The 26,264-nt window shown below is 41.9% G+C and overlaps 1 protein-coding gene across 2 annotated transcripts in view; it reads left to right on the top strand.

The window, feature by feature from the left end:
• gas7b (growth arrest-specific 7b) overlaps positions 1 to 26,264 on the top strand; it is a 456,796-nt gene that overhangs the window by 421,089 nt on the left and 9,443 nt on the right. For both annotated transcript variants that reach the window (XM_043714439.2, XM_088000468.1), the window contains exons 12-13: positions 14,622 to 14,701; positions 22,426 to 22,524. In XM_043714439.2, coding sequence (XP_043570374.1) covers positions 14,622 to 14,701; positions 22,426 to 22,524 — 179 coding nt within the window. The remainder of the gene's footprint in view (positions 1 to 14,621; positions 14,702 to 22,425; positions 22,525 to 26,264) is intronic.

Raw genomic sequence — 26,264 nt, 5'->3', positions numbered from 1 at the left:
TGTGCAGGTTAGGTGAATTGGCCATGCTAAATTGCCCGTAGTGTTAGGTGGGTCTGGGTGGGTTGCACTTTGGCGGGTCGGTGTGGACTTGTTGGGCTGAAGGGCCTGTTTCCACACTGTAAGTAATCTAATCTAATCTAAAAAATGTTAGAGCATTTTAGGCCAGTGCCAGCGAGGAGGAAAGCAGGGGCCAAAAGAGCAAATGAGAAGGCCTGTGGAGGCAGGGAGATGAAATGGCAGAAGATTTAATAATGAAACAGCCAAAGACAGTGATAACTGATATAGTGAAGGAACAGTGGTCGCGTCCAAATGAGATGTAAAAAAACCACTTGACTGCACTGTGAGGGGGATAAGAAATTAGATCGACCTAGCAAAACCAAAAAAAGCACTAAGGTGGAGATATCCCATTAAAGCTGTTGAAAATGCTGAAGGATGATCTGGAAAATACAGCGGACGGTGGGTGGAAAATGAGGATGGAGGGGAAGGGCTAAAAGTGGTAGATGCATGAAGTGGCTTGGGCATGTTGGGGGGTCTTGTTAACTACAATGAGTTGGAGTCCTTGGTTGAGGTAACAGGAAGATATGTTGGAAGTGCTGTTTTGGCAGCAGTATCACTTGGACTGACGTGATGGCGCCAGAAAAACTAGAAGAATGGAATGGGGTCTTTACAGGAATCAGGACATGAAGAGGTAATAGCTGTCCCTGTCCGTGGCTTGCAGTGAACATGAGGAAGTAGCCAATCAATGGAGAGTAAAAGATTCAAAGAAGAATCAGACGTGGATCAGATGAAGGAGTTTGAAGATAGAAATTGGAAACAATTTCAATGACATTTTCTAGTTCGTGACAAGTGCAGGAAGCTGCACCAAGCAGTCATCCCTGTAACGAGCAAAGAGAGGAACAAGTGGGCCTGAAGTATTCCTCAAGATGACAGACTTCGCTGTGGTCTATGTGGGTACCCGTAGTAACACATTTTTTTATTTAGGAGAAGTGCGAGCAGTTGAAAGAGAGGTTGTGCAGAGTGAGACTGCACTCAGCCAGGCTGAGGAGGATGTTGATGGATGGGAATTGGTTAGTTTTCCATTTTTGGAAGAAGCTATGAGCTTTCACACTATCCCGGTGTGGGATAGTGCAGTAGAGTGTGTGGGTAACCATAGCAATGGGAAAATGGTAGTGTTTCCAGGAAACAAACACTTGAAGTGATGCTCAGCATCAAAACAGTTGCATATTTGCAAATAATGGATTCAAGATGACAAGAATTAAGTTCTGTCGGGTAGGATGATCTGATAGGGGTTATTGTCTTATTTCTGGATCTTGGGAATGATGGACTATTATGTAAAGATTTCCAGGCAGTCTTGGTCGGTGACGGTCCTGGGCACAATGGCCTGATGCTCAGTCGTGGGGTCATGGTCATGCGGGCGATAGCAGCAAGTGCCAGATGTTACATCCAGCATTTGCTAGATGGAGGTTGGTACATCGTGCCACACCTGTCAGTAGGTTTGCCAATATTGCGGCCGGATCTCAAAGAACTGAACACAGTAAGGTCAGAAGGAGACAGGATTGAGTGAGGGCAAGGAGCAGAGCAATTGAGACTGCTGTTAACACACTGACAGTTCTCAGTGAATTGATCCAGAGAGGGTAAGAAACAGAAAGGAGGGGTCCAGGTGAAGGGAGGATGTTGGAGATGGGCGAAGAAATCCATTAAATCAGAAGACACCTGGTGAAAGAGGTGGCCATGAAAATAATGGGAGAAGGGCTCAGTGTTGTGCCAGGTGAGAAATTTGGGACGTTGTGGGGGATGTAGCTGAGGCCTTTGCTCAGGAAAAAATGTTCAGGGTCAGAGAGGAGAAGGTCAGAAGGTATTGCAAACATGTGACAAGAGGAGGAAATTGAGAAAACAAGGGGTGTCAGAGGGATGGAAACATGAGAAACGACTGGAGGTGAATTCATACCTGTGAAATGGTGAAGCTTGCACTCCCTTGAATTTAAAAGAAAGATAATTTTTTTGTTGAAGAACTGAATGATGTAGAATATGAATGGAATCTGGAGTTAGACAGCTTTGAGATTAGGTGAGCCATTGTTTTCTTCAGAAAGAGATCATGAGTGTACACATGACAGCAACATTGAGTGCACATTTAAGAATGTAGCAAGGACATCAATTTGAGGAATTCTAGATGCTTTGAAATTGTTATCATTACAGACTAAGGTTCAAATTTAAGTTGGAATCCATAAATAGTTGAAGCTAAAGATACTTTCTATGAAAGAAATGTAACTATATCAGTGTTATTTTTTTAATGAAAACGTAAACACAAAAAGAGAGATGGAAAGTCAAAGAACAAGGTAGAAGACCCAAATGGAAATTCCATCCCAGACATCAGCAGAACTTCTTCAAAGTGGGCATACCTGGAACAAAATTGGCAGAGAATTAAAAATGAATACAAAAGCAAAATACTTCAAATGCTGGCAATCTGAAATAGTGGCATACATCTAAAAACAAGGATCATAGTCCACTCTACAGGCTGGACTTTGAAGGGCTTGACAGGGATAAACATAATTGATAATCTCTGGCAATACTGAAATACTCAATACTTCTGTTAGCCAGTGCCTCATTCCCAACCTTTTAAGAAAACAATAAGGTTTTTGTTATTCTCTTTCACCTAACTCCACAGCCGAAACCTAAAGTTACAAATGCAACTTTTCAGTATTTGCCTAGGGTGCATATGTTACCTGAATAACGGTATCATAATAATAACATACAGGGCGATGGTCTGAGTGCTCGAAATGGGATTAGGATGACTGGTATGTAGTGGTATCCACATCGGATCTATGTCTTAAGTTATCCAGGCCTGATACAAGGGAGCCTCTTACCTAAATCTGAGTGTCTTATGACCTTTCCTTGTTTAACCCATTTAGTGAAACCTACCTTTGACCAATCTCTGGTCGTCATATCTCCTTGCATGGCTTCAAATTTTTGTCCAGTTGCTCATGTTAAAGATACAAATTGTTACAAGTTACTGTGAAGCAATGGTAGTGAGTTTATAATGAGGTTGCATTAAGCACTCCCCATCCCCTCCCCAAGTCTGAGGAGGGCACACAGTCTTCAGATGGGGAAGCAGGAATCTAGCATGTATCGTCTCTGGCTCCTAATTATTTTGTAATTATGCCTGACTAATCACTAACTGTATTTATTGCAAATCATGCATTAAACTACATCTTATTATGTAAGACTAAGTGCCTCTTCTCATTAGGATGTAAGTATGGTTCACCCTCTACAATTTACAGCTGATTAGACTGACCCTTATGAGACTCAACCCGATCCCATGTCACTGGGAAGCAAAGCAGACTTGGGCCTGGTTAGAATGGGAGACCCCTTGGAAATACAGGCTTGATAGGCTTTTGATAGGGCTGTTATGACGCAGTGGCCCTCAACCAGGCAGCTCCAGAAGTGTGTAATAACAACATCTGTGAACCGGTTGCTGAGAAGATATCTGGAAAGGAGGATTTGTGGATTGTGGATGGGGTGATGCAATGACAGTTGTTACCTTTTCTGTTAAATGCAATCAAATTAATTCAGTGTTTCTCTGGTTCCTCTGAAGACCACCCTACAGCATAAATAAAGTGCGCTCTCACTGGATCCATGCATCAACATGGTGGCTTAGTGGTTGGCACTGCTGCCTCTCAGTGCCAGGGACACTGGTTTGATTCCACCCTCGGGCGACCATGTGTGTGGAGTTTGCACATTCTCCCCATGTCTGCATGATTTCCTCTGGTTTCCTCCCACAGTCCAAAGATGCACAGTTAGGTGGACTGGTCATGCTAAATTGCCCATAGTGTCCAGGGATGTGCACACGTTAGGTGGATTAGCCATGGGGGACGCAGGGTTACAGGGACAGGGTAGCGGGGAGGATCGGTGTGGAATTGATAGGCCAAATGGGCCTGCTTCCAACTGTATTCTATGGCGCAAGATTCTCTGAAAAGTTCTGTTGTTTGACCCATGGTCTTAGTAAAAAGAGGTTTTGCATTAAGGTTCATTGCCAGTTTTATGAATAACACCAGGCAACAGAGGAGAGTGATGCACAATAATCCCTGGAAACGGCGCTCTAAGCTGTGGTTACAGTTTTGGCTTTTGTCAGAATGAGTGTGGGAAGCTGGGAATTTTAAACATCTGTATTCACAAAGCAACATCCCAATTTTTAAAGAAGATTATTTTGCTTCCTTTCCATTTTCAATGACTATATATTTTGAGGACAATGTTTCCACTCTTGGTGAAAGTTTGCAGCTGTTGTGAATTACAATCGAAGGCAAAAAAAAAAAATTCCCCTGATGCTGTTTCAGAGAAAAACGTTGCAGTAACTGGACGTGGATCAGGCCAATGTAAATAAAACAGTTCAGAATGGCCGCTTTATTTTTTGGCCGATATTACATATGCTGCACTCGGCGCATGCGTTTGACTGTATTTTAACGCCATCCCTGCATCTGCTTTAATGGGCTGATCTCCTGACATGCAGTCATTAGAGTACAAGTAACAACAGATGGAGAAAGATAAAATCATGGACAAAAATACGCACAAAAATGTGTGGTTGGATTTATCTTTTTTAAAACATGTCAGCAAACTTGTTCTCTCTACAACATCAACTTATAGTAACTGTTGATAATGATTTTAAGAACTTAAACTCAAACTTCACGGTCACTTGTAACCAAAAGGAACCTGGATCTTTCAAAATTCCAATCATGCGAAACTATAGTCTTCAAATGGAAATGCTAATGACTTAAAGCAAAAGAGCAGAAAAAGGACATTGAGCTTCATATATTCCACCATTTAATTAGATCATTATTTCTGTATCTTAATTCCATCCATCCACCTTGATTTTCATTTTTCTTTATGCCTTTTCCTATAACATAAATTTTCCCATAATTTTTTTTTTATTTTGCTTTGAACTAGGCTCAATAGCTTTTTTGGGGAGAAAATTCAAGAATTACCCAATCCCTTCTGTGATAGCACCACTGAACAGCTTAGTTTCAATTTTAAACTCTTCAGAAATCATTCGACTGTATTCATGAGATCTGATCTTTTAATCATCTTAATCACCTCAATTAAGTCACACTCTAATCTTTTATACCCAAGGCAATATAAGCTCACACTGTCCAACCTCTCTGCCTTAACCCTTCCCATTATCCTCCTAGTGAATCTGAGCTGCATTTTTGTCCATGATTTTATCTTTCTCCATATGTTGTTACTTGTACTCTAACGACTGTCTGCCAGGAGATCGGCCCATTAAAGCAGATGCAGGGATGGTATTAAATTAGTCATGTTTCCTGAGGTTCTATAAACGGGAACCTAACCTGAATTTTGTGACTGTAGCTCATTTAAATTCTTTTTGAATTTCAGCCATCTTGAACAAAAGCACCAAAATTGAATTTTTTTTCAGTATTTTGGGACTGACCCATTGCCAGCTGATCAGCTTTTTCCATTGGGGACAGGCAGGAGGTTCTGTTCAAACAGCATAGGCAATTCGGGCTAATGAAAAAGCAGAACTCAAAAATCACAATCTCGGGACTATTACCTGAACCGTAAAGAAATTTCTGTAAGGTAAAGAGTCAGAGTTAAATATCTGGCTCAGAGGTTTGTGTGGGAGAAATAGATTTTGATTTATGGAATACTTGTGCCAGCAAAGGGAACTTACCATTAAGATGTTCTTCACTTGAAGGGGTATTTTGGTGTGCTGCTCATAACGAGAGAGAGCTTTAAACTAAATCAGGGATCAAGTGAGGGCAGATGGATGAATTAAGAGGAGAGGATGAGGTATTACAGTATGGTAGCATAAAGGAAATTGATAATTAAAGTGAGGCAAGAAGGAACAAAGTCTACAAATTGAAATCTCCACCCGCTAATATGGCAAGTGGTTGTGAAAACAATGACTAACATCAATGAAATGGTATTCTATCTGAATGCACACAACATTCACTGTTGGCAAAAATAGAAGTAAACCGGTATGACATCAGTGGAAAGAAAATGGTTGAATCAAATAGAAAGTATGGGCACATCGAAAATAAAGGCAGAATTGGGCAGAGTCAACACGTGAATCTGTCTTAAGTCCACAGTGAACGTCCTCAGACTTTGCCCCAGTGAACTCCTGCTGACAGAGTTTGACCATGAAATCAATCAATATCCCATTACAACTTCATGCTCCCACCTTCACTCTTTACCCTCCCAACTAACTTGGTGCTATCAACAAACTGTATATATATGAGAGTTTATGATCCTTGACCCCAGTCAATTATGAATATTATAAAATACTAAGACTCCAGCACAGCACCCCATGACAGATGCCACAAGTCACATCCTGTACATTTCAAAGGGTAGCTATGGTTCTATTGTCTTTCAACCCATCTTGTGGACATGTTAATATATGTGTCTTCAAAATGGTTTGGTCTAATTTTTGTTAAGGGACTCAGTGTGTTGATGAGGTTTGCCAGAGTGACACCAGGAATGAAGGGCTTTATTTAATAGAGAAAACCTGGGATTATCCTCCTTGGAACAAAGATTTGAATAAAGTTAGACAGAGTTTGGATAAATGACAAACAGTTTCTGCATGTGGGAGTGCTGGTAGCCAGGGGACACAGGGTTAGAAAAATTGGCAAAAGAGCCTGAGAGTAAGATTAGCAATTTCTTTACACAGCAGGTTGTTGTGACTTGAAGCATTGATGGAATGGGCAGTAGAAGGAAATTCAATCATAGCTTTCAAAGAGAATTGAACATCTGATTAAAGGAAAAACCTCCCGAATGATTGGCAAGACAGAAAAATGGGACTAATTGGAAAGCTCTTTCAAAGAGGCACAATGGTCTGACTGGTTGTCTTTTGTGCTTTGAACTTGAATGGCTTTTTGAGGTAAGAAATAGGTTCCTGGAAATCTGCAAGGAAAATAGAAACAGTATGAAATACAGGGTATCATCTGTAAGACTGACAGACACGTGTTAACGTAGATAATTCTTCAACAGAATCCAAACACAAGTATACATAGAGTTACAATACTGAACAACACATTTTTTTTGTTGTTTTTTGAGCACCGCTTTGTATTTCCTAAGGCACTTCACAGTTCACCAAAAAAACCCAATAAATCGAGTTCTCTCGCTTTTCAAATTGCAGAAACCAGAAAAGCTGCTTATTTCAGACCGGCCTCAAACTCTGATGGGACAGTGAAACCATGGAGTTGCTTATGACCGTGTTTAGGATGGGGTAAGAGACACAACCCCTCCCACACAAGACCACTGAGGCTGGGGCTGTTGTTGAGTTCTCTGTGCTGTTGAGTTCATTGCAACCTCAGCCTAACAGAGACACCGAGTAAGGCAGGTTGCAGAACACAGTATTACTTGTAACCTTCTCATGTAACGGTGGTGTCCCTACTTTGTAATTCGATATCTAACTTGCCAGAATAGGTTTATTACAGATAATTTGTTAAGCTAAGTCATTGAGCATATTTAAGACAGAGATCCTTGATCAGTAAGGGTAATGGAGAGAAGGCAGGAGAATGGGGTGAGGGAAACATAACAGCCATGATTAAATGGCGGAGCAGACTTGATGGGCTGAATGACCGAATTCTGCTGCTATATCTTTATGATCTGGTTGCATGGAGGTGATGTGGCCTTCTGAAAAGGTAGATGTATGTCTCCAGTTGGGACCCTGGAATAGGAGGCCTAGGATTATAGTTCAGAGTGACTGCTGGGTATCCAGTGTGGTGTTATTGAGAAATGTTCACCACCTCATCCCTTATTCTAGCTTTCCCTGCCACACTTTATGGCCTTATGAGGTAGAGGAATGTCCAAGAGAGTACTCATTGTCACAACTTCCATAACATAGGGTGATCTCTTGATGCTGTGTTCTCTGTTGTGGTTAAGGATGGAGGTCACCTACAACCGTGACCTTGGCATAACCAACAGGATCAAATTCTTGTAGGTGTTTGGCTCTTCGACTTTGACCTGGAACCAACAGAGACTCAATGCTGCTTTACGTTTGTCTTCTGATTATTGGAGTCTGAGTTGAGTCTCTGGCACTTCCCCAGAGAACTCTGCCAGCTGATAATACAACAGGGAAATAGGAGACTGGCAGCTCCATGGTGTATTATGTTCAGTGCTGGCCATGGTACCTTTAGAAGGATATACTAGCCTGAAGGAAGTACAGCATATGTTCACCAGAATGATACCTGGACTCTGTAAGGGTTAAATTATGAGGAAGTCTGCATAAACTACCTTTATATTCTCTGTGTAGTCTGGTAGATAAAGTGGTGATTCAATCAATATTTTCAAGGTGGTGAGGGGAAAATGAAAAGGCAAAAACAGATAATTTATTTCTGTTTGTTAGCACAGAGTCTTACAAAATGGAAACAGACTCTTTGGTTCAACTTGTCCATGCTGACCAATTTCCCAAACTAAACTAGTCCCTTTAACCTACATTTGGCCTGTATCCCTCTAAACCTTTTTCTATTCATGTACCTGCCCAAATGTCTTTTAAATGTTGTAACTGTACCTGGATCTGCCGTTTCCTCTGGCAGTTCGTTCCATATATGAACCACCCTCTGTATGAAAATGTTGCCCCTTGGGTCCCTTTTAAACCTTTTTTTTTTCTCTCACTTTAAAAATATACCTGTTAGTTTGAACTCCTCCACCCTAGGAAAAAGATTGCATCTATGCCCCTCATGATTTTATAAACCACTCCTCAACATTCTACGGTCCAGTGCGAAAAGTCCTAGCCTTTCCTTATAGCTCAAACCCTCCAGTGCCAGTAATATCCTCATCTGAACCGTCTCCAATTTAATAGTATCCTTCTTATTAGCAGAGTGACCAGGACGGTACAAAGTACTCCAAAAGTAGCCTCACTAAGGTCTCAAATTTGGGACAATGTTTGAAAACTAAAGCCAGTCAGGAATGCAATTAGGAAACACTGTTAGATTTTTGCAGAAGTTTGGAACCGTCTTCTACAAGTATTTTTAATTTTAAATCTGAGATTGATAGCCTTATGACAAAGAACATGGAATAATGATGAGAAACTTGCATTAGTTCGCAGATCAGCTGTGATTTCTTTGAAAAGTGGAATGTACAGGTCATCTCAATCTGACCAAGGTGGTGCAACAATGCATATGTTTGATAACTGTAGACTACTTCAACTTGAGACTTCAAGAGTTCTTTCCAAGTTCTGACCAAGCCAAAAGTTCTCAAAGGATTGCGCATGATTCTGGGAACACTCCAGCAGCCTAAATGTCACAAATCTGGTTAAACTGGGGTAAGGAACGGTGTGCAGTGTGAGTGTAGCAATGCATAGTGGAACAAAGTGTGTCCAAAACACACACACACACCGTATACTGAGTCTGATCATGCCACTGGGCATGTGGATGTAGGGCGGCATCATTCTCCCTTGTGACAATTATAGAAAATAAAATAGACAAATTATTTGTAATGTTGAGCCTTGCCATACTGAGTACAGAAATTTGGAACATATACATATACAATCTACATCAGATCAGACCCAGACTGCAAAGGGGTTTGAACCCTTTCTGCAGTGTGTTGATCTTGGCAGAGATAATGTTTTGCCGGGTGAAAAAAAAAACAGACAAAAGTCAACAGGCTTCCAGTTACAAGCAAGTAACATGAAACAAAATCAAATGGATGCTTCAGAAGTAATGCAGAGTCTTCCATGGTTGTGGTTGAATGGAACGTTATTAAATAACTTTAAGAAGCTACCGCACCCAGTACATACAAACAGAAAAGTTGTTTTCTTTTGTGTTCTGATCAGAACATCAACATGTCATCACTTTATCCTGGTTCAAACACAAGACTTAAAAATGACATTACTGTAACAATTGCTGTGTACACAAATTGTCATGATTGCATTAATCAATGTGCTCACAACAAAAATGAGGAACGTAAAAGAGGTTGCTGTCATGTTGCTTCCTTCTGTGTTCAAAGCTGATGATTTAACCCTTTTGTGAGTGGTATAACTTCACTTTGTTTACTGAGAGATCTTTCCATCCTCGAGAATTGACAACACATCTGTAGAAATAGTATTTGTTCATCTGATGCATTACCATGTTACTTTTGCAATGAATATTGTCTTTTTTTCTCCTGCAACGATTGTCAAAATCATATAATTCCAGATAGACTGATTATTGTTGCAACAGATTTGACTGACAATAGACCTTTAAAATTACTTACTTAGCTGATGCAGAATTTTGTCCAGCAAAGGTTAGCAATCTAGCCTGTCCAGAATGTGTCTGTCGGAGAAAACTGGGGAGAAATCTGCCCAGTGCACAAATAGTGTTCGAGGTCAAAACATGTGCCTTTTTCAAGGACACTCGCTGCCATACTTCAGGAATTCAAGGCCTCAAAGGCACTTTGGCAGAACGTGTTGAAAGGTGTGTGTAGAAGTGGGGGTGGGGGTGAAGTCTGGGGTAGGGAGTTAGTGGGCTGGAAAAGGGAGATATTGGGTCCAATGACCAGGTGTGTGTCAGGCAGTAGGTGTTGAGTCCAGTGAGGTCAGGTTGAATCAGGCGGAGTGTGGGGGTGTTGATTCTGATAGTGACAGGTCAGATTGGTCACTTGTAAAATCCACCAGCACAAACAATCAGGTTGAGTGTTGGTTAGGGAAGGGTGATTCTGGGTCTAGCCAGGGTGAGGGTCAATAGTGGCGAGTGGTTGGTTCGTGGTGAGACTGCAGGTTGGGTATTCAAGTAAGTTTTTGTTTCTCTAAGTTTTCTAGGTAACTATTAAGCTCAGTTGGGGCCTTAATCTCTGACTTTAAGGGCTCTTTGGCGAGATCCAGATACAGGAGAGTTGCCTGTCAGAAGAGTGAATTTCCTGGGATTCCTCTTGATCCTGAAGTGCAATTCTAACCTCCAACACCCCAGCACATTCCTGAACCATGGCTCCTGAACCACGCCTCAACCATTCCACACAAATTCTACCAGTCTGAGATAAAGCAAGCGCTTGTGAATCCTTCTGAGGGTGCTCACGTGAGAGCTTGAACAAATATTAGCTTCAAGGGGACTTTGTAATTGTTTTAAAGTCGTTGATGTTTGCGTTACATGGCTCTGCCTATCCTACTGATGTCATGCGCAATTTGTTGTGGAGGCAATGGCCGAGTGGCATTATCACTGGATTGTTAACCCACAGACCCAGGTAAAGTTCTGGGCACCTGGTTTCAAATCCTGCCATGGCAGATGGTGGAATTTAAATTCAATGAAAAGCTGGAATTAAGAGTCTAACGATGACCGTGAACCCATCTGGTTCACTAATGTCCTTTTGGGGAAGGTAACTGCCTACCTTACCTCGTCTGGCCTACATGACTCTTAACTGCCCTCTGGGCAATTGGGAAAAAGCAATAAATGTTGCCCTAGCCAGTGATTCCCTCATTCCATGAATGGATTTTTTTTAAAAAGAGGATTCTACTCCAGCTTTCAGAGGCAGTTAATGTTCCTATACTGGCCCACCAAGGTAAACATGCCCGACCAAAGATAGTTGTGCTTAATGCTATCATTTTACTAACTAGGTGTTCCTGTTATCGATCTTCTCTGGTAAAGGATCTTCCATCACTGAGCACTAAGTGGGCCCAGGACAAAGCAAAGGCACACAGGATTGGTAGCAGTGAACTAGCTCGACAACCTTTACACAATACGGAGATGCCGGTGTTGGACTGGGGTGTACAAAGTTAAAAATCACACAACACCAGGTTATAGTCCAACAGGTTTAATTGGAAGCACACTAGCTTTCGGAGCGACGCTCCTTCATCAGGTGATTGTCACCTGATGAAGGAGCGTCGCTCCGAAAGCTAGTGTGCTTCCAATTAAACCTGTTGGACAATAACCTGGTGTTGTGTGATTTTTAACTTTTTACACAATACCACATCCTGGCAGAGGTGGCAAATGCCACACAGTATCAACAGTGGGATATAATCTGGGAAGATATAACATGGTTTCCACAGTACAAATCTGACCCCACCCCAAAGGACAGAAATCCCAAAAGATCCAGGGGAGACAAAAGCAAAGCAATTGAATTGACTACTTTAAGAGCATTTCTGTTTTGAGAAGATACAATTAATCAGCAATTGAAGTGTGGTTACCAACAGAAAGAGAGAGACAGCAGCAGCTGTGGAAGCAGTAAGAAGGTAATCTCAACATGTAAGAAAATATTCAAGTAGAAGAATAAAAGTTTAAGGAACAATTGACTGTAAGCATTCTTGTGATACCAATGAGAGCACCGGGAAGAAATGGAAAAAAATGTGCCATTCTTTGTAGCAGATTCAAGGTCCGAGATGGATCATCCAGAATACAAGACTGGAAATTCAAGACTTGGTCAGGTAGAACATTGTCTCAAAATTGAACAATAAGCGCAGATGTACTGAAAACTGAGGTTACACATGAAAAGAACTTAATATGGAACAGAATCTCCTTTGGAATAGATAATCAAGATATTTATGGAGGAAATTGGTGATCGTAATGATCCGAGATGCACAAGACTTGTTTATAATGATGGCTGTTGAATTTAAGCTTGGTACAACTGCAGAGGTCATCATCCTATCACCCCAGTTATCAGAGCTTAAGAAGCAGATAGTACAGTCTACAGAGAGGCAGGGGGTCTACACAGCATAACTGTCAAAATCATATAAATTCTACAACTGCACCCCAATATAACACACTCAGTAACACATGGTGATGCTAACTAAAGGTTTTTATAGGGTATTCTTATAGCATTTTCAATATAATTATTTGTATAGTGTGCTTGGGTCTCCAATATTTAGTTTGCAAAATCTCAAATTCAAGCAAGAAATAACAAGGTACTTTGAAAGTCAATTTGATCAGGCTGATTCAACATGGCTTTGTGAAAGGAAAATCATATTTCACTAACTTACCAGAGTTTTTTTTGAGGAAGTAATGAGCAAGGGGAGACTATATATGTGGTGTCATGGATTTGATAAGATGCCACATCAAAGGTTACCGCACAAGGCGAGAGCACTTGGTGTGGGGTGGCGGTTACAAATTAGCATGGATAAAGGATCCATTAGCTAAAAGAAAGAGGGTTACGTTGGTGTTTTTTTCAGCTGGCAATCTGTAATGAGATGAGTGTCCCAGGGATCAGTGCTGGGGTCACAGCTCTTCACACTTCATTTACAGTACTTGGATGAAGGGGCCCAAGCATACAGTAGCAAAATTTGCTAATGATACCAAGCTAGGTAAGAAAGTAAACTCTCAGGAAGAGGTAAAGAGTCTGTAAAATGGATATGGGTAAGTTAAATGACCGTATTTGCGATCATAGCCACATTAGCCAAGCTGTTATTCATTGGCAAGGCAGGCTTGAAGGGTTAAATGGCCTCCCTTTGCTCTTAATCCTAAACCTCTATGTCCTAGCACTATCACTTTGTGGAGATGCAAGTGTTTAACAGTCCAGCTGTTGTTAACTGCACTCAGTGCAATAAACTTTGCATTTGTACAAGATTATCCTTGCTGTTAACAATCCAGATTGAATAAGGCTCTAACTCTGAGATCTATAATAATAAGTCACTGTAAAATCTTCTGACTCAGATTCTATTTGTTTCTTACAGTTCGATGCATTGAGTCAGACAATATTATTACATCCTTCAGACTCTCTTTTTTTCAGTACTGAATGTATGGAAATTTCTCCCGATTAAGAATTAGATTTTTCTTTAGTTATTCCCATGAATTCCAGTTCCTGAACACCAGATCCATCTCTTTCATTTTTCCATTGCTACTTTCTGAGATGGAACCTGCCTGATCACAACTTTTGTGATTTTTGACCCTGAGTTGAGCTTTTGATCACATCTGTCCAGCCCAGCAGCACTCTATTTCCACTCCTGCTTCAGATGCTCTAGTCCTCCCAATACTCCCCTTCATCTTCCAACATATTTAAACATGAGCTCATCACACTGCTGCTCACATCATACAGTCAAATGTTGTGTTTGCTGATCGACATTGGTTCCTAGTTAAGGAATGTCTCAATATTAAAATTCTTTCTCTTATTTTCAAATCTTCCCTTGGCCATGTTCCACCTTACCACTGTGATTTCTGCCACCCCTACAGTCATTAGAAATTTTTTTATGCCTCTCAAATTTTGGCTCTTTATTCTAAATACTCCACTGTTAGCAGCATTAACTTTCGCTGCCTCAGCCTTAAGCAATGGGTCTCCTTCTCCAAACCCCTCCCACTCCTTTTAAGACACTATAATGTAACCTACCTCTCCAACCAAGTATCTGTCCTAATTAATCCTTCGGTGTATTGGTGTCACATTTTGCTTGATAGTATTCCTTTGAAATTCCTTGGAAGCAGAAAATCCTGGAGAAACTCCACATTGGTTAAGAGAAACAATTAATATTGAGTCTGGTATGGGTCAGGGTTTGGAACTCTGAGATGTTTCAAGACACTGTATGTAGTTGGTATTGATCAAAATCCAAACCAATACCCAATTTGGAATAGTGCACGTGTACATAATTGTGCTAATGGGCCCAAATGATTAAAACAGAGCTGGTTAATGATTGATGTGTTTCACTGTCATGAACCACCACTCTGAAGTTATGTTGTTCATATAACTCAACTTTTATGACATGCTATCTGTCATTATAGGTGATGACCTGACACGCTGTGTAGATCTCTACAATCAAACCCAATCCAAATGGTTCGAGGAGATGGTCACAACAACTCTGGTGAGTAATGGGCATAAACATTTTCATGGAGCATTTTCCTTGTTGTGGCAGAGCAGTTGAAATGGCTAGGGATTTGTTCAGAGTGGGAGGAAGCATTCCTTCCCTGTCTCATGAAGAATCCAGCCTGGTGTTAGCTCTCCACTGAGAAAATGTCCTGTACACTAGCATGTTACTCCCCAAGGTCATCCAAATAAATGTTGGTTTATGTATAGATAATAAGAAACCAGTTTCAGATAGTAATCTGATTGAGTTGCTAGTAAATCACAAGTGAGGCAAATAATTTTCCATGGTTTTCCCTTCCTACCTGGGGTGATTTTTTTTTACCATTAACTTGACCTCCTGGTTTTGTTGATGACCACCATTTTCATTTCAGTTCAATGTGTGCGTATGTGGCTGCTACGTGAGGTGAGTGATCAGGGTTGGTTCAGCAGACTGATTAGCACTTTCTAGATTTTGAGTATTGGCCACTTAAGTGGTTTAGCAAGGAGCTTATGTCCGTAAGAGAGAAGCTGAGGCAGGGGTTAATGAAGACCAGACCAAAGTGCAGGCAGATGCTACAGTCCTTTTTCCCTCTATTTATGCACCTGAATCTCATAAGCTGAGATGGCACTATTGATTTAGACCTCTTCAAATGTCACTCTGCAGCCAGATTAGTGAAAATCCTGTAACACGAAGCATCTGCTTTCAACCACAGCCCAGGGACACTCCCTCATGCAGGACATTCCATATACTTAATGATGAAAGAAGCATTTTAGAAGCACTATTTTTATATATCTAAACACAGCAGCCATTTTGTGAACTGCAAGCTACAAATGTGCCACAAACGACACATGACTAATCAATCTGTTTCTGGCAATGTTGGTTAAACATGGAACTTACTCTTTTTTTTAAAAAAAAATAATGCAATGGCCTTATCTACATTAACCTACTCAAAGCAGGTTGGACCTCAGCATCAGAGTTAATTTGAAAAGCCTCTGACGATGCAGCATTTCTTAAAGGGGAGAGTTGGCCATACCAAGTCCAAAAGCAGGACTTGAACTCCCAATCAGTTCTGAGGCAGGAGTTCTGCAATTGTGTTAAGCAGGAAAGTCAGGTCTGTGATCAGCCAGGCAGATTCATGTTTCCCTGTGGAGCATACCATATATGTGTTAGTGCAGAATTATCTCCATGATCTTCTGTCACTGAGTTGGGCTTTAATTCACTAAGGTAAATTGATCACATCATTCCTCTGAGATCTTACATTTTCATCAGCTACCCTTATAGATTATTAGGAATTGTAAATCATGGGACCTTTGTCTTCTGCTGTAATTTATGCTGTGAATACACAGATAGAGTTGCAGTTCCTGAAACCTGGGTCTTACACAACCAGTAATAGCCTTGCAGTTAACTTGTTTCCCTGATCATCAGCCACAATGCAATACAATGAAGTTAATATGCCACTAAATCTGACATTAAAACTGATTGTCTGGTGGTGTAAAATGACACAATTAAACATGACATTTCTTTGAGATATGATGGTAGCTTCCACCAGCTGACATTGTTTAGGGGACTGGCTGGACCATAGTCTGTTTTTGTGCTTTATGACTCTGACTCTCTATGGCTTTGCTTAATAGATGACAAAATGATAGGATTATTGGATATCTGTCTCTTTGGAGACTGCTCCACCATTCAGTAAGATTAGTTGTGATCACAGTTCCATTTTTCTATCTGAGACTTGTACCCCTAGACTCCCTTGTCTATCAAAAATCTCTCTAACTCTGTCTCAAATAAAATCAATGATCCAATCTCTCCCATCTGTGAGAATCTCTATTCCATCCACTAACAACCCATAGAGACAAAATTCTCCTCTGTCTAAAGAGGGAGAGCATTTATTCTTAAATAGTATCAAATAATTCATAGCAAAAATCTACTTGGGCAATCAGTTGGTGTTGAGACTATGGGTTTCCATTTCTTTTCAATTCATGGGGTGGCACGGTGCTCAGTGGTTAGCACTACTACCTCACAATGTCAAGGACTTGGGTTCACTCCCTGCCTGAGTTGCCTGTCTTTGTGGAGTTTGCACATTCTCCCAGGGTCTGCATGGGTTTCCTCCCACAGTCAAGATGTGCAGGTTAGGTGGAGTGGCCATGCTAAATTGCCTATGGTGTCCATGGATACTAAGGCTAGGTGGATTAGTCATGGGAAATGCATGGTATAGTGATAGGGTAGGGGCTTGGGTCCTTGTGAATTCTCTTCGGGGGGTCAGTGTAGAGCCGAATGGCCTGCTTCCACACTGCAGGAATTCTATGATTAATTTCTATACTGCCTGTAGGTATCTGTGAATATTGGATACTGAAAGGACATGAAGAGCCTCCTCCCTGGACGGAGTAGCATCATGGTTACATGGTGGTGGAGTATAACCTTCACAGCAAATGTAGATTGTAGCCTGTGGGGGTGGGGAGAGCAATAATTATCACGACAAAAATGGGACTTGATGAAAGGCACTACACTGTAATGAGCAAAGAGCTGAAGATTAACTTCAAATAATTTAGAATAGATTAGATTAGATTAGATTACAGTGTGGAAACAGGCCCTTCGGCCCAACAAGTCCACACCGACCCACCGAAGCGCAACCCACCCATATCCCTACATTTACCCCTTACCTAACACTACGGGCAATTTAGTATGGCCAATTCACCTGACCCTGCACATCTTTGGATGGTGGGAGGAAACCGTAGCACCCGGAGGAAACCCACGCAGACACTGGGAGAACATGCAAACTCCACACAGTCAGTCGCCTGAGGCAGGAATTGAACCCAGGTCTCTGGCGCTGTGAGGCAGCAGTGCTAACCACTGTGCCACCGTGCCGCCCAAAATAATGCAAGCGTTATTTCCAAGTCTTTTAACTGTATGTGCTAATTGAACAAAAATACTTGAACAAAGAAATCCCTCAACCCTTTTTCTCCAAAAGTACCAAATGACCCATCAGTCCATGTGTACTGTGAGCTTCATGGCTTTTGTGGGAACTTACACCAGAGCTCTGTTGCACTTTGGATGACAGTTTTCCAATGACTTCCTTTCTTATTCTTGACTCCTTCATTTTGAGCCTGTGAGTCATGGTATTTAATCAGATGATGTGTTATTTACTGAGTCACATACAACATCCTTTACTGAATATATTTTCCTGAGAATTCATAAACCTACCAACCTAAAACGCTAACTGCTGATCGAAAGCAGTTTGAGCTCTGATTCTGATTTGAATCAATGAGTGCTACACTGAGAGCTGGTCTGCTGGGGATTGGTCAGCTCAGTTGGCTGGATGCAATATAGAATAATGCCTACAGTATAAATTTAATTTGTGTACTGACTGAGTTTACCATGAAGGACTCTCCTACTCAACCTCTTCCCTAGCTTGAGACATGATGACCCTCCAGTTAAGCCACCACCAATCACCTCTCTCTCTCTCGACTGAGACAGCAACCCTATGGTTGTCTGGAACTATCGCAACTTTACCTTGAGCTGACATGGAAGATCCCATGCACTATTCTGAAAAAGAGCAAAGGAGCTCTTAACCAAGAACACTTAATAAGCAGATAATCCCTTTCTTTTAATCTCCTGGATTATACAAACTGGTTGCTATGCTCTTTATATTAGTAACATTTCAAGCTGTTTTACTTCAGCTTTAGATTAGATTATATCCCCTACAGTGTGGAAACAGGCCCTTTGGCCCAACAAGTCCACACCGAACCTCCGAAGAGTAACCCACCCAGACCCATTCCCCTACTCCCTAAGAATGCACCTATCACTATTAGCAATTTAGCATGGCCAAGTCACCTGAAATGCACATCTTGGATTGTGGGAGGAAACTGGAGCACTTGGAGGAAACCCACGCATACACTGGGAGAAATCTGCCCAGTGCACAAATAGTGTTAGAGGTCAAAACATGTCACTTTTTCAAGGACACTCGCTGCCATACTTCAGGAATTCAAGGCCTCAAAGGCACTTTGGCAGAACATGTTGAAAGGTGTGTGTAGAAGTGGGGTGGGGGCGAAGTCTGGGGTAGGGAGTTAGTGGGCTGGAGAAGGGAGATATTGGGTCTAATGACCAGGGGTGTGTCAGGCAGTAGGTGTTGAGTCCAGTGAAGTCAGGTTGAGTCAGGCTGAGTGTGGGGGTGTTGATTCTGATAGTGACAGGTCAGATTGGTCACTTGTAAAATCCACCAGCACAAACAATCAGGTTGAGTGTTGGTTGGGGAAGGGTGATTCTGGGTCAAGCCAGGGTGAAGGTCAATAGTGGGGCGTGGTTGGTTCATGGTGAGACTGCAGGTTGGATGTTCAAGTATGTTTTTGTTTCTCTAGATTTTTTTCTTAGGTAACTATTAAGCTCAGCTGAGGCTTTGAAATCTGGGACTTTAAGGGCTTTTGTGGAGAGTTCCAGATGCAGGAGAATTGTGTCAGTAGATTGAAATTCCTGGGATTCCTCTTGATCGTGAAGTGCAATTCTAACCTCCAACACCCCAGCACATTCCTGAACCATGGCTCCTGAACCACGCCTCAACCATTCCACACAAATTCTACCAGTCTGAGATAAAGCAAGCGCTTGTGAATCCTTCTGAGGGTGCTCACGTGAGAGCTTGAACAAATATTAGCTTCAAGGGGACTTTGTAATGGTTTTAAAGTGGTTGATGTTTGCGTTACATGGCTCTGCCTATCCTACTGATGTCATGCGCAATTTGTTGTGGAGGCAATGGCCGAGTGGCATTGTCACTGGATTGTTAACCCACAGACCCAGGTAAAGTTCTGGGCACCTGGTTTCAAATCCTGCCATGGCAGATGGTGGAATTTAAATTCAATGAAAAGCTGGAATTAAGAGTCTAATGATTACCGTGAATCAGTTGTTGAGGAAAACCCATCTGGTTCACTAATGTCCTTTTGGGGAAGGTAACTGCCTACCTTACCTGATCTGACCTACATGTCTGTTAACTGCCCTCTGGGCAATTGGGGAAAAGCAATGAATGCCGGCCTACCCAGTGATGCCCTCATTCCATGAATGCATTTTTTAAAAAGGAGAGGATTCTATTCCAGCTTTCAGAGGCAGTTAATGTTCCTGTATTGGCCCACCAAGGTAAACATGCCCTACGAAAGGTGGTTGTACTTAATGCTATCATCTGACTTTCATGATTAGATTCCCTACAGTATGGAAACAGGCCCTTCGGCCCAACAAGTCCACACCTAACCTCTGAAGAGTAACCTACCCAGACCCATTCCCCTACGCTATATTTACCCCTGACTAATGCACCTAACACTGTGGGCAATTTAGCCTGGCCAATTCACCTGACCTGCACATCTTTGGACTGTGGGAGGAAACCGAAGCACCCAGAGGAAACCCACGCAGACACGGGAAGAATGCGCAAACTCCACACCGACAGTGCCCTAGGCTTTTGTGGGAACTTACACCAGAATAAGTTCCTACTCCTTCTCAACCTCTCCCCTAGCTTGAGACATGATGACCCTCTGGTTCAGCCACCATCAATCACCTCTCTCTAATGCGACAGCAATCCAATGGTTCTCTGGGACTATAGCAACTTCATCTTGGGCTGACATGGAAGTTCCCATGCACTATTCTGAAGAAGAGCAAAGGAGTTCTTAACCAAGAACACTTAATAAGCAGATAATCCCTTTCTTTTAATCTCATGAATTATACAAACTGGTTGCTATGCTCCTTAGATTAGTCACATTTCAAGATGTTTTACTTCAGATTTAGATCAGATTCCCTACAGTGTGGAAACATGCCCTTTGGCCCAACAAGTCCACACCGAACTTCCGAAAAGTAACCCACCCAGGCCCATTCCCCTACTCCCTACGAATGCACTTATCGCTATTGGCAATTTAGCATGGCCAATTCGCCTGAACTGCACATCTTTGGATTGTGGGAGGAAACTGGAGCACCTGGAGGAAACAAACCCATGCAGACAAGGGGAGAACGTGCAAACTCCACTCAGACAGTCGCCAACCTCGGTCCCTGGCACAGTGCTAACCACTGAGCCACCGTGTCATCCTGGTGAGAATGTTCAGAGGGTGTGCATATCGATATATTAACTGCATTTCTGCCTGAGTTACAATGTCACACACAGATCCAATAGTAAATTAGTTTTAATTAACCTGTTTGGACATGTAAACCATACATTTGAGGAAGGTGGGATTTGAATCTGCATCCCTTGGGCCCTGGGGTAGTGACCACAAAAACCCTTAAAAGTATTTGCACGTGTGTTTGCACGTGTTATGACATTCCACTGTGGCTAATGGGACTGCACAACATTTTTCTGCAATTTGACCAACTTACACTGTTCTCCCCAGCTAGGGCTTTCTCCTTCCCACCCATGATTCAGATAGTTGATGATCCAGACTGATTCATAGTCAAAAGCCATGAAATTTAGGATACGAGCTCATAGTTACATTAAATTGAACTGTTTTTTGGCAGTTCCTGTTTTGTCGCATTCAGAAGAGCAGCTAACGGTGTCTTTCACATCTGTTTCCTGTTAGGAAAGTGGTGAACTCAGAAAGCAGATCCTGCAGTAGCTGGAAAATACTACACCAGTAATAAATTCAACCCATGTTTACCATTTTTGTGCTGACGCACTGTGCTTTAACAAGGGGATGTACTGAAGAAGAGGCCTTTCAGTATCAGTACTGTTCTGCCACAGTGTAAAAAGTAGCTCTCTGTCTACTAGAATCTGCTAGTTATTCTTAGCTATGGGAACAGATTGTCAGCAATTACCTCCCAAAAGCCTGGCATAACTTCACCGAGCTTTGAGGAAAACAAAATTGAAACGACAAATTCACTGTTGCCACAATACAAAGCGTCATGAAATAAGTGTCAGTTTTCAACTGATGCTTCTCTTTTACGAGTGCTATTTGGACATTAATTCGATGTAAGCTAGACATGTTGCGGCTACTTGTTTGGCAGGAGAAAAATGAGAATTGGCTGGTTCTTTTGGTTTATCTGTCAATCTTCAGTCTCCCTAGACTGCAATGGACATTTAACAAGCAACCAGCCTGATCTCATGATCTCGTGTCAAAATGAGCAATTCACCCCATTATCGCTGAGATGTCAGTAAATTGTTGAATGGGATCATCTTGAGCAGTAAAGAAGGCATGGAGACTGGGCCTGTGATTTTCCCACAGCCCTGCATTTACTTGCTCGTTCTTTAGTTGGAAAAATCTGACAGCCACAACAATGAAATGGGTTTCAGGTCTGTGATCATCACTACCACTCACTCCTCCCCCCCCAACCTTCCAAGCACACATACTTACACTCTCACTCTCTCTCACCACTCTCTGATCACACTGTCTCTCGCGAGTTCACACTCTCACACACGTAGTGGCACTTTGAGATGAGAGAGACAGGTGGCTCATGTAGAACATGTAGTGCAGTTGGCACAAATAGACTGTGCTGTAGGGTCTGTGTAATAACCTATTTACTAATTGCTGACAAACTCTGCAATTAAAGTTTTTAATGGGCCTATTATTGTTAGAAGTAGCTACACTTTTTTTTCGCTGGATTATGGTGCAAGTTTCCAAATCTGAAAGAATGAAATGTGTAGAATCACAAATTTAACAAAGGGGATTTCAAAGCTTTGTGTCCAACCTGTTGCTTAAATGGATGTTAAATTTGATTAAGTCAGAAGCTTGCAAGTATTAAGGCACGTGTGTGGTAAATATCTCTGCTCATTTTTACCTTTGCAGGAGCTCGAGAGGCTGGAGGTTGAAAGGATCGAAATGATTCGGCAGCACCTCTGTCAGTACACACAGCTTCGCCATGAGACCGACATGTTCAACCAAAGTGTAAGAGAAACTTGCTTGTATGGAACCAGTGGTTACTGCTGCCCTTAGTCAATGATTATCTTGGAAACTCAAGATGGGAGTCAAACTGATAGCAAAGTAATTTTAGGATGTGTTAGCAATGTAGCATCGTAGGAAAACACACCAAGCTGAGTGGTCCACCTGACCAGTTCTTTTAACATCTAATAATGTCTATTGCCAATCTCCTTACATACCTCAACAAGGACTGTAAAGGTATCTGCTTCCACTTGTTGCCTTGTGTGACCTTACGTTAATGAAATCTTTCGAAGAATATCTTGCTCTTAGCACTGCTGCCTCACAGCATCAGGGACCACGCTCGGGCAGCTGTCTGTGTGGAGTTTGCACATTCTCCGTATCTGTGTGAGGGGCTTCCTGTGGGTGCTTTCGTTTCCTCCCGCAGTCCAAAAATGCGCGGGATAGGTGGATTGGCCAGGCTAAACTGCCACATAGTGTTCAAGCATATATAGGTTAGGTGCGTTAGCCAGGGTAAATGCAGGGTTGTGGGGATGGAGTAGGAGGGTTGGTCTGGGTGGGATACTCTTTGGAAGGTCGGTGAAGGCTCAATGGGCCCAATGGCCTCTTTCAGCACTCTAGGAATTCAATGTATTTCCTGCAGTGTTTATGAGAAAGCTATCCAAATTAGTAGTCCCACACACCTTGCTCTCACTTTTTTTTTTGTCCATTTTTCAAATTGGCATCCCTCATTGGCTGCTTTGCTGCCATCTTTAATTATCTTGACAGTAATACAGAGTGGCTGGGTAATTAAATAGCTCATTGCTGGTCTGATGCTGGCAAAACCCAAGCTGTTTCCAATAGCAACACATCCTTTTAATGGTTTGGCAGGAGTCCAAAATATGAGAGTGCATGAAGGAGAACAATAGCCTTTTGCAATGAAAACTCCTCTTATTTGTCCACTGGGTGGCTATCTCATCAGCGATGAAGGGTTTTGGGAGAGAAAGCTTCTGTCAGCCCAATTTCTCATTGACATTTGATCTACACAACAGATCAGGCATTAGCCTTCTCTATTAATTACCAAAGGTGCAAGGCTGCTTATATACTCAGCGATGCTTTGAAAAAAGGTCAGCAGAACTTGTTTGCCTTTTTAGCAGAGGTCAAGTTCACTGCACTCAGGGACCTCTCCTGTATGCAGTAACAAGTAGTTTAGCAGGTTGCAAATCCTTAACTGGATAGTTTTTGTTTTACACGTGTTCAAGCTGCCTGTAGTACTTCAATTTAATCTCTGGAGTCCTTCACGTACACAGATAGATGTTATTGGATCTGTATCTGGGTGTTAGTTTTCTGAAACTGCCTTGCCGTTTGTCAAGTGATGAGACGTTTTCATGTTCACCCCTTTTCCTAGCTGCCAAACCTGGTTATGTGTAGCAGGTGGTCACTCACATTAGGGTCTGCTCACTCCCACAGGCAGGATTCTTCAGTGGACAGCACAATTTAGGTGCAGTCGAGAATACTCCTGTATGTCACATTGTAGGTTTGCTGGCTGTGATGGACAGGGAGCTCATACATGGGATTTGCACCTAATTCCCTTTGCTGGAGCATTCTAACCATCTGCCGATTGTGGGTGAGACCACTTCATGACACTGGGAGGAGTTGCATCGGTTCTGGGGTTTAGTCTAACTCTCAATATCAGATTAATAGCACATTATATCCCTCTCTTGATTTTCATTCCAACGAGAGGAGAATTATAGTCATGGCTGACCTGATTAATCTACAAGCAAGGTTCAAATTGCTCCAAGTTTGTGGTGTTGCCTTATCTAGGCCCCTGAATGCAGGCAAAACAAATTACAATCAAAGATTCTCTTTGGCAAGTTCCAGGACTTCCTCCTTCTGTACTAATTTTCAGCATCTTTGTTTTTAAATTTGTGTTATTGTAGTAATTAAGATTTTTAAAAACCTATCTTAAAATTGTATCCAAGTATTTTCAGGATAATTGTAGACAATTTTTATCTACTCAAACTACAATTTTTTTGACAATCTCCCAACAGCAGCCATTATTTTTCTTCAACACACCTTGAGAACATTCTATCGGTAAAGATTCTATGGAAATTGAATCAAGAGAGGAACTGAAGTGAAAAGGGCTATTCTCAATGACCCATCTTAGATTGGAATGGAGTAGAAATTTATTGTCATGTGTACTTTTACACGGATAATAGTGAAATGTTTTAAATGTCATCCTGCCTCCGCACCTACATCAATGACAGAAGTCACACACAAGTTTTAAAAAAACTTAAGTCAAAGTTCATCACAGTTCAGTTAATGGCTCTTGAGCTCGGGGAAAATAATTAACAAATTTGTGCTTATGCAAAACGTTACTGTCCAAATTCCAACTTGCACTGTGCCCTTTCATCCACTGTACCTGTGGCCACTGATATACACTGACTCGATGACCTTGCCCCTTCCCATCTCTGTAATCTCTAGCAGCCCCATGACCCTTCCAAAACTTGTACACTCCTCCTCATCGGGCCTTTTACTGATATGTAATAGTAGGCCTATTGGAAGCCATGTTTTCAGGTGATTTGGCCTTGTCTGGAATTCCCTTCTGAGACTGCTAGGCCCCTCTACCTCTCTTCCTTTAAAACACTACTGAAAATCTAGCTCTTTGACCTAGTGTTTGGTAATCTGTCTTATTATCTCCTTGTGTAGCACATTTTGTCCAGTAATATGAGTGATTCATTCTGGATGCCATATAAATGCATGCTACTTTGGAACATTGGCTCAATTCTAGGTTTCCAGGCTGAATGAACTGATGTGCTGGCTACGTATGTCACATAGGCAGTTACTGTGGTCATCAGCACCAATAGTCTAATCGGCGTCTGACAATGTGCAACTCCAGCATATTTCAGTGAGAACTGATGATGGCAACAATGTGGCTGCTCAGGCAATGCACCCCTACTCTATATTTCTCTTCAATTGCTTGTGCTTTCTTTATTAATGTACATGTGGCCTCGTGAGGCGAGCCCAGCTCTCTGTGTGCTAGAGGTAACTTTGTTGAGGGATTAACACACTTCTGTGTTGTACTGGTTTGGACTGCTGGCAACTTTTCAAGATAAAACAAAGCAGTGAGTAGTTTGCCTTTCAAGTATGTGTGATATTTTGTGAATCGTGTCCATCTGGGTGGAACGTATTAGAAAATGAATCACAAGTGCAGTGCAGCGCAGCGCAGCATTAGCTTGTGAGAGGTTCACTAACACATGTAGGGGAGGCGATGGCCTATTGGTATTGTTGCTGGACTGTTAAACCAGAGAATCAGGTAATTTTCTAGGAACTCTGGTTCAAATCCTGCCACGGCAGACGGTCAATAGAAATCTGGAATTAAGAGCCCTTTGGGCAATTAGGGATGTGCAGTAAATGCTGGCTCCCTCAACCTGTGAATATATTTTTAAAAATATATAGTGGGATGTCTTGTGGATTGACTGATTCAAGTCCTATTCCAGGCTTTGCTGGCCACAAAAAAAAAGCATTGTTGATGTGGTTCAACAATCAATGGATCAGACTGCTAAGCATTCCAATACTTCTCTACTATTTGTCATGGGGACGGGGAGAGGAGGGAAGAGTGATTGATTGATTGATTGATACAAAACAAATGCTGCTTGAATTTTCTTTCTGCATGCTTATGATTCAGGTTTCAAGATTGACTTCCTTTTCGTGGAGCTAGGGGATTTCTGAAATCTATTCCAGCTGAGTATGTGTTCTTTGTTGTATGC

The sequence above is a fragment of the Chiloscyllium plagiosum genome, unplaced genomic scaffold, assembly GCF_037043375.1.
Source record: "Chiloscyllium plagiosum isolate Xiang-an unplaced genomic scaffold, Cpla_swu_hap1 HiC_scaffold_25, whole genome shotgun sequence".
Classification (NCBI taxonomy): domain Eukaryota; kingdom Metazoa; phylum Chordata; class Chondrichthyes; order Orectolobiformes; family Hemiscylliidae; genus Chiloscyllium; species Chiloscyllium plagiosum.
The sequence above is the reverse complement of the archived record's forward strand: the minus strand, read 5'-3'. Positions and strand labels throughout refer to the sequence as shown.